The sequence below is a fragment of the Bison bison genome, unplaced genomic scaffold (assembly GCF_000754665.1).
Source record: "Bison bison bison isolate TAMUID 2011002044 unplaced genomic scaffold, Bison_UMD1.0 scf7180017863994, whole genome shotgun sequence".
In the NCBI taxonomy this organism is placed as follows: domain Eukaryota; kingdom Metazoa; phylum Chordata; class Mammalia; order Artiodactyla; family Bovidae; genus Bison; species Bison bison.
In genome coordinates this window covers 554,822-566,346 of record NW_011494566.1, presented here as the reverse complement: position 1 = coordinate 566,346, position 11,525 = coordinate 554,822, and the positions used below count along the sequence as shown (strand labels likewise).

At 37.7% G+C, this 11,525-nt stretch overlaps 1 protein-coding gene across 1 annotated transcript in view; it reads right to left on the bottom strand.

Annotated features, from left to right (window-relative positions):
* The window catches only part of RB1 (retinoblastoma 1), a 118,685-nt gene that overhangs the window by 84,006 nt on the left and 23,154 nt on the right, over positions 1–11,525 (bottom strand). The window contains exons 3-4 of the mRNA XM_010834047.1: positions 9,113–9,228; positions 6,653–6,772 (exon numbers count right to left, since the gene is read on the bottom strand). Of these exons, the coding sequence (XP_010832349.1) occupies positions 6,653–6,772; positions 9,113–9,228 (236 nt within the window). The remainder of the gene's footprint in view (positions 1–6,652; positions 6,773–9,112; positions 9,229–11,525) is intronic.

Sequence of the window (11,525 nt, the reverse complement as noted above, 5' to 3'; positions counted from 1 at the left end):
TAGCAGAGTCAGTAAATGGCACCTTACCTTCTAAGTAAAGAAAAAGAGAGATGCAGGTATTATTTAGAATAGTGGAATTAACTACTGGAGGGAGGAGGGTTCAGGATGGGGAACACATGTATACCTGTGGCGGATTCATTTTGATATTTGGCAAAACTAATACAATTATGTAAAGTTTAAAAATAAAAAAAAAAAGCACAAAAAAAAAAGAAAAAAAATTTTATAATGCTTTATTCATTCTATTTTAAGAAGGGTACATTTTTTAAGTACAGCATTATAAAACCAAGTTAAAGTAGATGTTTCCAATTTATGCCCTTTCATACATCCCTGTAATATCTAGTTACAAAATGACTGGACTCCATGTGTGCATTTGTAACTTGGTATACATTCAGTAATTGAAACTTGATCTGGTTACAATCTCACACCAGGTCATAAAAGCTTATTTAATAAAGTCTTGCTGAAATAACACAACTGAAAAGTACTACTTAACTGAAACCTACTTATTTAGGGCAGTGACTTCTGGAATGGTGGGTAGAGTAAGGATCTTTACAGACCTGTTCCCTAAAATAAAAGTTATAATTGGTAAAAACTGTTTCTGAAAAACCATTTAAAGTCTCTGGAAATTTTTCTAAGGGCATACAACAAAAAAGGGAACATATCCTCAAGAAAATCTTGATGAGAACAATGAGTCCGAGGAATTCAATGCAAAACTCGTTTCTTCCTTCTCTCCAGTTCAGCATAAGGAAGCTCTATGCCTGACAGGTGTAGCCAAGACACAGGGCTCCTCTCTCTCCAGCTCTCAGCCTGGAACTCTCTCTGGGGAGAGCAGGCTATCAGTGTTTCTCATCTCCCACAGGTCTATGTTGCAGAAGGTCTAGCCCAGGCAAGAGGAGCTGAGCAGCATGGGGCTCCTGTCCTCCACTTTGCACCCACTCATAGGGTGAAGTTTTATTCCAGGCACACAGCACGTCAAAATACTGATTTGTCTTGTCTCAGCTGGCTCATGGGACAGAGGTTCCAGCCAAGAGAGGCGATCTGGGAAGACTAGAGCTAAGACTGTGTCTCTCCTCAGTGCCCTACTCTTAAAGCAGAGGTAGCCCTGCAAGAGACGAGACCACTGTCATCTTGCTCTCCCAACCACCAGCACAGAAGTGGCAGCTAGGGGAGAAGCAGGTCTCAAGAACACAGAGCCTTGAGCTCTCCCTAGGGGAATTAACTTCACCCAGAATGCTGTGGGGATGTTCAAGAATAACAGCACCAGAAAAAAGAGAAAACCAACAGATCTTACGAGAGCAAAAAGCTAAATCCTAGATCATTGAGAGGACAACCAGGGAAAGAAACAGCTAGGAATAACTCTCCTGACATCAAAGACTACTCCTGCAAAGGGAGCCAAATTTAATTGGATTAAACTGTGAAGCAATTTGTGACTCAGAGCGTTGTGAAAAACAAGAAAGTAATCAGCAATAAATGAGAGGTAACAATTAAGTGTGATATTAACAGAGGCAGTTAGCTTAACAGGGGGAAAGATGGTTAAAGGGAAAAAATCCACTGTCAGCTCAGTGACTGTGCACCTGTCCAAGGCTACACTGAGGAGCAAATCAGAGGTAGCACACTGGGAGAAAAGACCTCACTGAAATAGTACCTTCCATGTCATGGATATGCCTGTTCTGGACATAACATATAATAAAAGTATGTGGCCTTTTGTATCTGGTATCTTTCACTTAGCTCAATGATTTCAAGGTTCATCCACACTGTAGTATATATCAATACTTTATTCCCTTTTATGGCTGAACAGTATTCTACCATATGGATATGTGTGTCAGTTGCTCAGTCGTGTCTGACTCTTTGCAATGCCAAGGACTGTAGCCTGCCAGGCTCCTCCAAGCAAGAGTACTGGAGTGAACTGCCATTTCCTTCTCCAGGAGATCTTCCCAGCCCAAGGATCAAACCCAGGTCTCCTGCATTGCAGGCAGATTCTTTACCATCTGAGCTGCCAGGGAAGCCCTCTAATATGGATAGTTCACATTTTGTTTATCCTTTCATCAGCTGATGGATATTTGGGATGTTTCCATTTTTTGGCTAATACAAATAACACAGCCATGAACACCTGTACACAAGTTATGGATGAATGATACATATCAAAATTTGATGTTTTGGGATATATGAGTTAAATAAAATGCTAAAATTAATTTCACTTGTTTATACTTGTCATGCAGCTACTATTTAAAATATATGGCTTGCATTTTTATATTTCTAGGTAACAGCACTAATGTAGTTAGTAATAGCTTTAAAAGCTACTGTTTATTAAGCATTTAGTATGTGCTAGGAGGTGAGGTAACCAGTAATATTGTCTTACTTAATTGTTACAATTACTCTGCGAGGAGAGCATTATTAGCTCTATCTTACAGATTGAAATTGAGGTTTAAAGATGTTAAGTATCTTTCTCTAGCTTACAAAGTCGGTAAATGACAAAATTAATAATCATATCTAGATCTGTTTAGCTTTTTAAAAGTTATCCTAATCACTACAGCACACTGCCATACACATACATATACTGAACCCAGAAATAAACAGGCTTTGGCAGGTCTGTTTATTTGTCCATGTGTCCATGAGTCAGACACAACTGAGTGACTTTCACTTTTGGTATCACAGCTAATTTTCCCAGCAGTTCTTCAGAAGAAGGTACACATAAGATAGAAAAAAAAAAAAAAATCCTGATTCACTTCAAGACCAATAAACATTAAATTATCTCATAAACTAGTCAATAAAAATTCCAAATCCCTTTAACAAAGGCCTGAGTGATTTTTTACAGGCCAAATTAGACTCTGTCACTTGCTAGCTTAAAATCAATGACTCCATTGCCTGCTGGGCAAAGTTCAAGCTCACTATCAGTCTCATCTCCTCCTACCTTTTAGCCATTAGCAATATCCAAAGTACTTTATGGTACTGCTTTGGCTCTGTACACATGCTGATCACTCTGCCTAGGATGCTCAGTCCCAGTCTCCACATATTTTGCTTGGTAAGTTTCTAATTATCCTTTAAACTCTACTCAGACATTGCCTTCTTCTACAGTTTTTTCACCCCATAATTATTCTTATTACTTTAAAAATACACAGTATTGTTACCCACTACATAATTTCTGCTTCTTACAAACAACCCTCTACAATAGGACATCAAACAATTACTGCATGTAATTTTATTGTATCACAGTATCATATGATTTCATATTACGAGCATCTAACACATAGTGGTTACCAATAGTCATTTCATTAATGCCTGTGTAGTTTCTTAATGTATATGCACTAAAACAGCTGATAGCCTAAAGTTTCTTAAAGGATATTGACCAAAAAAACTACTTCCTCTAAATCACCATTAATATACAAGTCACAACTTGGTAGTAAGGTCACCACTGAGTTCAGTTCAATTCAGTTGCTCAGTCGTGTCCGACTCTTTGTGACCCCACGGACTGCAGCACGCCAGGCCTCCCTGTCCATCACCAACTCATGGAGTTTACTCAAACTCATGTCCATTGAGTCGGTGATGCCATCCAACCATCTGATCCTCTGTCATCCCTTTCTCCTCTCGCCTTCAATCTTTCCCTACATCAGGGTCTTTTCAAATAAGTCAGCTCTTCACATCAGATGGCCAAAGTACTGGAGTTTCAGCTTCAACATCAGTCCTTCCAATGAATATTCACGACTGATCTCCTTTAGGATGGACTGGTTGGATCTCCTTGCAGTCCAAGGGACTCTCAAGAGTCTTCTCCAACACCACAGGTCAAAAGCATCAATTCTTAGGTGCTCAGCTTTGTTTATAGTCCAACTCTCACATACTCTCTGACCACTGGAAAAACCAGGGCCTTGACTAGATGGACCTTTGTTGGCAAAGTAATGTCTCTGCTTTTGAATATGCTGTCTAGGTTGGTCATAACTTTCCTTCCAAGGAGTAAGCGTCTTTTAATTTCATGGCTGCAGTCACCATCTGCAGTGATTTTAGAGCCACCAAAAATAAAGACTGCCACTATTTCCACTGTTTCTCCATCTCTTTGCCATGAAGTGATGGGACCAGATGCCATGATCTTAGTTTTCTGAATGCTGAGCTTTAAGCCAACTTCTTCACTCTCCTCTTTCACCTTCATCAAGAGGATCTTTAGCGCTTCTTCGCTTTCTGCCATAGGGGTGGTGTCATCTGCATAACCGAGGTTACTGACATTTCTCCCAGCAAGCTTGATTCCAGCTTGTGCTTCATCTAGCCCAGCGTTTCTCATGATGTACTCTGCATATAAGTTAAATAAGCAGGGTGATAATACACAGCCTTGACGTACTCCTTTTCCTATGGAACCAGTCTGTTGTTCCATGTCCAGTTCTAACTGTTGCTTCCTGACTTGCATATAGGTTTATCAAGAGCAGGTCAGGTGGTCTGGTATTCCCATCTCTTTCGGAATTTTCCACAGTTTGTTGTGATCCACATAGTCAAAGGCTTTGGCATAGTCAATAAAGCAGAAATAGATGTTTTTCTGGAATTCTCTTGCTTTTTCCATGATCCAGTGGATGTTGGCAATTTGATCTCTGGTTCCTCTGCCTTTTCTAAATCTAGCTTGAACATCTCAAAGTTCACGGTTCACGTATTGTTGAAGCCTGGCTTGGAGAATTTTGAGCATTACTTTACTAGCGTGTGAGATGAGTGCAATTGTGCGGTAGTTTGAGCATTCTTTGGCATTGCCTTTCTTTGGGATTGGAACGAAAACTGACCTTTTCCAGTCCTGTGGCCACTGCTGAGTTTTCCAAATCTGCTGGCATACTGAGTGCAGCACTTTCACAGCATCATCTTTTAGGATTTGAAATAGCTCAACTAGAATTCCATCACCTCCACTAGCTTTGTTTGTAGTGATGCTTCCTAAGGCCCACTTGACTTCACATTCCAGGATGTCTGGCTCTAGGTGAGTGATTACACCATCATGATTATCTGGGTCATGAAGATCTTTTTTGTACAGTTCTTCTGTGTATTCTTGCCACCTCTTAATATCTTCTGCTTTTGTTTGGTCCATACCATTTCTGTCCTTTATTGTGCCCATCTTTGCATGAAATGTTCCCTTGGTATCTTTAATTTTCTTGAAGAGATCTCTAGTCTTTCCCATTCTATTGTTTTCCACTATTTCTTTGCACTAATCACTGAGGAAGGCTTTCTTATCTCTCCTTGCTATTCTTTGGAACTCTGCATTCAAATGGGTATATCTTTCCTTTTCTCCTTTGCTTTTCACTTCTCTTCTTTTCACAGCTATTTGTAAGGCCTCCCCAGACAGCCATTTTGCTTTCTTGTATTTCTTTTTCTTGGGGATGGTCTTGCTCCCTGTCTCCTGTACAATGTCACGAACCTCTGTCCATAGTTCATCAGACACTCTATCAGATCTAGTCCCTTAAATCTATTTCTCACTTCCACTGTATAATCATAAGGGATTTGATTTAGGTCATACCTGAATGGTCCAATGGTCTTCCCTACTTTCTTCAATTTAAGTCTGAATTTGGCAATAAGGAGTTCATGATCTGAGCCACAGTCAGCTCGCGGTCTTGTTTTTGCTGACTGTATAGAGCTTCTCCATCTTTGGCTGCAAAGAATATAATCAATCTGATTTCAGTGTTGGCCATCTGGTGATGTCCATGTGTAGAGTCTTCTCTTGTGCTGTTGGAAGAGGGTGTTTGCTATGACCAGTTCATTCTCTTGGCAGGACTCTATTAGCCTTTGCCCTGCTTCATTCTGTACTCCAAGGCCAAATTTGCCTGTTACTCCAGGTGTTTCTTGACTTTCTACTTTTGCATTCCAGTCCCCTATAATGAAAAGGACATTTTTTTTGGGTGTTAGTTCTAGAAGGTCTCGTAGGTCTCCATAGAACCTTTCAACTTCAGCTTCTTCAGCATTACTGGTCAGGGCATAGACTTGGATTACCATAATATTGAATGGTTTACCTTGGAAACAAACAGAGATCATTCTGTCATTTTTGAAATTGCATCCAAGTACTGCATTTCGGACTCTTTGGTTGACTACAATGGCTACTCCATTTCTTCTAAGGGATTCTTGGCCCACAGGAGTAGATATAATGATCATCTGAGTTAAATTCACCCATTCCAGTCCATTTTAGTTTGCTGATTCCTAAAATGTTGACATTCATTCTTGCCATCTCGTGTTTGATCACTTCCAATTTGCACTGATTCATGCAGCTAACATTCCAGGTTCCTGTGCAATATTTCTCTTTACAGCATAGGACCTTGCTTCCATCACCAGTCACATCCACAACTGGGTGTTGTCTTTGCTTTGGCTCCGTCTCTTCATTCTCTCTGGAGTAAGGTCACCACTAGGAAGAATCTTAAATTTAGATGACTCTTCCATTCAGAACTACAAGTCTTCCGGCAGAGAAGGCTAAAGTGGGAACAAAGTTCATTAAAACAAGTAAAACATGAATAAAACAAATAATTTTGGAAGAAACATTCAGAATGTATATGACTGGACAAATAAGAAAGTCAAGACTATTAATGGGACAAATCTAAGGTGCAATACTTAACAACTTTACTAAGTATGTAACAGTTCCCAGATGGAATCTAATATGAACAGTGACATGAAAATGCAGGGTGCAATCCTAATAAAATTTTTACTTTACCTTTCTAATTTGCTGTAGAGTGCACACAACACATTATACTTCTTCAACAGTCTTGACATAGCATTATCAACTTTGGTACTAGTATCGATTTCTTTTAGTAAATCAAAGAATTTATAGACACTGCAAAAGAAAGCATAGAAAAAAGTGAATCCACAATTTTAGAAATTCATTTTTTTTTCATTTTCAAAGCATGGACATTTCAATTCAAAAGGCCTGTTAGCTCTGTACCAAATCACTATTATATCCTTTGGAAGGAATTAGTTTTTGCATTTTACTAGAATTTAAAGGGAAAAAATATCAACTAATCTCAACCTATATCCCTGTATCTATACACCTAAGCCTACATCTATTTATCAACAAGAACACAGAAAAAATAAGGGTTATTACAGACATATACAAATATTTAGTTCTATATCTAGCTATATGTTTTAAAAATCCTAAGTTCACATCCATTTATCTAACACAAAAACTACCTGTTTCATTCCCATGTTTTCCTTTACATATTTATAACTCTTCTTTGACAGTGAGAAATCTGGGATCCACTTATCTCTAATTTACTCATTTAATCAATCCCCCTGTAACGACCAAGCTACCCACTCCTCCATGTTGGCACCCTCCTCTCCTGCTCAGACTGACTCCCCCACCCTGAACTGCCCTCACCCCTCCAAGTAGGGATCTGACCGCTCATCCCAGACAGCTCTTACCTCACATGTGCTGTGACTCCCTATACCAGCTGTCCACACACCTGCTTCGTCTGCCCTTGCACACCAAGCAGCCCGTGTCAAGAAGCCCCCCACACCCTTGGGGGATGACCTCCTCATCCCACTTTGGCTCTAACAGCCTTCTCAGGGAGCCATGGCTCTCCCTCACCACAGATGCACACACCTTCTCTCTTTACCCCACCAGTGGTTTTAGGGGAAGGAAAAAGGAAATAGCTGGAAACTCAGATGGTAAAGAATTGGCCTACAATGCAGGAGACCTGGGTTTGACTCCTGGATCGGGAAGATTCCCTGGAGAAGGGAATGGCAATCCACTCCAGTGCTCTTGCCTGGGAAATCCCATGGACAGAGGAGCTTGGCAGGCTACAGTCCATGGGGTCGCAAAGAGTAGACCCCATTAGTGACTAACACTAATAATTTTTATTTCACAGGAAAGGAAAGGAACCCGAGACTTAATAAGGATAAGCAATCTATTTCAAGTCATATATCTTGTAAAATATACCCAGTCTATCTTAACCCAAATATTGATTCTCTTTCCAATCCTCTGAGGTAACTAAAACATTTGCTGATATAAAAATTTACCTCTATATTCAGATTGTTTTCAGCTATATAAAACCTATTTTGGTTTAGTGATTTTATTTAATAAAGTTAAACTTTGAAATCTCTGAGAGGTAAACAACTTCTAATTTAATCAGTTAAATATGAACATGCTATGCTATGCTAAGTCACTTCAGTCGCGTCCGACTCTGTGCGACCCCATAGACGGCAGCCCACCAGGCTCCCCCGTCCCTGGGATTCTCCAGGCAAGAACACTGGAGTGGGCTGCCATTTCCTTCTCCAATGCATGAAAGTGAAAAGTGAAAGTGAAGTTGCTCAGTCGTGTCCGACTCTTAGCGACCCCATGGACTGCAGCCTAATAGGCTCCTCTGTCCATGGGATTTTCCAGGCAAGAGTACTGGAGTGGGGTGCCATTGCCTTTAGAAGGTCTTTGTTTCCACATTTTATTTAGAGGTAGTAAGAAAGTTACTAAAATGTGAAACAATTTTATCTCATTTACACAAAACACCAATTATGTTTAACTCTAGATGGCTTTATCTAAGAAGAAACATACTACTATCTTTTTGGTAAATTATTTGCTGTTAGATATTGTAAATATACTGCAAAAGAAATGACTAGAAGAAATGATCAGAAGGCTTCTCTTGAGTTGTTGGAAACAATTAGTAAACTCTCATTAGGCTTATAAACTCAATACAGACATTAAGTAATTATAGGGGCAAGTATGATAATAGATACTTAACTGAACACACAGTCTCAAAACATATATAATTACAATATCTATTATATCAAAAGTCTTAAACTTTAATAAATCAACTAAATTCCTTGAAGATGGGCTCATACTACTTTTACAAAGGTTTTACTATATAATAAAGCCTATTTAATAAATCTGCCTATTTTGTCCACTTTATCAACAGCTACAATTAAGAAAGTTAACACAGTGAGAGATACAATGAAGATTTTTCCAGGACACAGACTGCTACATTTTAAAGAAAGTGCAGCATAAAGACATTAAGGGCCCCAACAGAGTAGGAGAGTTCACTAGTTGACCCAAGTTCTCCATGTTTTAGTTAATTTTGGCATTTCCCACCAATTCCCTGAAGTCTATTAAAATGATAGTTCAGGAATAGTTTTTTGTTTTTTTTTTTTAAATGGCAGAGGCCTATATTAATGCAAGAAATTTTACCTGGTTTCAATGTTTTTCTGTAGCTCAGTGAAAGTGAACGGCATCTCATCTAAGTCAACTGCTGCGATAAAAATACAGATTCCCCACAGTTCCTTTTTCTTTTGAACATAACCTTCCTGCAAACAAAACAAAACAAAAAGGTTCAAGTAATTCGTTAAATCATTTACACACAAAAACTGTGTTAAAACTATACTAGGCAACTTTTTTCTTATTGAGCATAACAAAATAAATTTGTTCCCAAGTCTTTATGAAAGTATTTAATTCTAGGCTAGTACAAACTAGTTACAAAATTAGTAACTAAATTTTATATTGTAAAGCAAAAAAAATTACCAGATAAGTCAAAAAGTTAAACTACAACTTTCTATAAAAAACCTAGAAGCCAGTCAGTTCTCTGAGGTAAACATTTTCAGTTCTCAATAACACAACATCATCCAAGCCAAGGTGAAAGATTTTACTTCATAAAATAAATTGTTTTTAAAAAACAAGCCCATTTTCTCACTTGATTATCCTCCTTTTGCTCTAATTCACTTGTTCTTTTACCAATCTATTGATTCAAGTATTTTTTTAACCTTATGAAATTTATATCTCTCAGTGCTCTAACTGCCTTCCTTGTAAAATGGAAATAATAATACTTACCTCACTTTGTAAGAATTAAATGAGACTTTATATAAAGCCCTTACCACAATGCCTGTCATTTAATTAGTACTCAATGAATGACAGCTATCATTATTATTAGAATATTTTTTCATTATCATTAGAATACTTTTTCCCCTAAAAATATATCTTTATTTAAATATGTGTTTTATAGGTAAAATTAGATTATATTAAATTAAAAACAAAAAAACAAATTATCTAATGTTCTATCAAAGAGTTGGAACTACTTGCTTACTCTTAATTGTAGAGTACAATGGGGCTGAAAAATATGTGATACAATTTTACATTGTTTTGAAATCTCAATTATATAAAAGTTTTAGGAAAAAGAATTATTCTAGATTATCAAATTTTAGGGATAATACAAAGCTGATCACTATCCAACTCTAAACTTTTCCTTAATTTTAAAAATCACATGTTTATCTTCATACAGTTTTATCTCTTCCGATTCGTTTTTTAGTATCTTCTAAAATTGGACATATCTAATAATTTAGATCACCGACTCAATGGACATGAATTTGGGTAAACTCCAGGAGTTGGTGATGGACAGAGAGGCCTGGCATGCTGTGGTTCACGGGGTTGCAAAGAGTGGGACACGACTGAGTGACTGAACTGAATTGAATAATTTTTAAAGAAATATTTATTATGCAACTAACACAGTTTTGTCATTTTGGGGATTCAGTGATGAAAACAGAACAAACAAAAAAATTCCCTGTCTCCCTGGGAGTTACACTTCTATTTAAGTTAAAAACATGAATTTTTGTGTCAAACATTCAAGACTTTGAACACAACAACTCTAGTTGTATAACTGTAAGCAACTGATTAAATCTAATTAAACCTCAGTTTTTACTAAAATAGAAATATAATAGTATCCTATCTGGGTCACTATAAAATTTAACAGTGAGGATGCTCTTAAGTAATCAGCACAGTGCCAGGCATTATACTCATTCAATAATAAACAGCAGCAGCACTATTATCAGTGAATCTAGCACTCATTCCTCTATATCATATCTGTCTCAAAAACTGTCCACAACCCAATCTTCTCCACACCAAAAATATTCATCCCTGGGAATGCTGAGGAATACTGGAGTTTTGTGTGTAAGAAATCATTTTTATTGACTTCTAGTCCCTGGCAATCACTGATCTGATTTCAGTTCCTTCTCTAGAATGTCATACAAATGGAATTATATAGGCTGTAGCCTTTTTTGTCTGGCTTCTTTCACTTAGCATAATGCTTCTGAGAACTCATCCATATTGTTGTACCTATTAGTATTTATCCCTTTTATTTGTTGAGTAGCACTCCACTGTATGAATATACCACACTTTGTTTATCGATTCCAATAGCTGAATACACTGCTATGAATAAGGCTATTAACCTTAGCCTTAAATATTCAACTATAGATCTTTAAGTGGATGCATATTTTCATTTCTCTCGGGTGAATACCTCATTGGGGAATGCTAAGTTCTGTATTAAATGTAAGTTTAAGTTTGTAAGAAACTGGTAAACTGTTTTCCAACATGGCTGTAATGCTTTGCACCCCCGCCAGCTACAAATGAGAGTTCACGTTTCTTCACATCCTCACCAGCACTTAGTTTCTGTTCGTCTGTTTTCCAGTCATCCCAGTAGGTGTGTAGTGGTACATTTTCCCAAGGACTAACAACACTGAGTACTTTTTCAAATCTCACTTAGCATCTGGATCTCTTCTTCTGCCAATTTTCTCTTCAGTTGTTTGTCTTATAAAGTTGTTAAGAGTTACTTAAA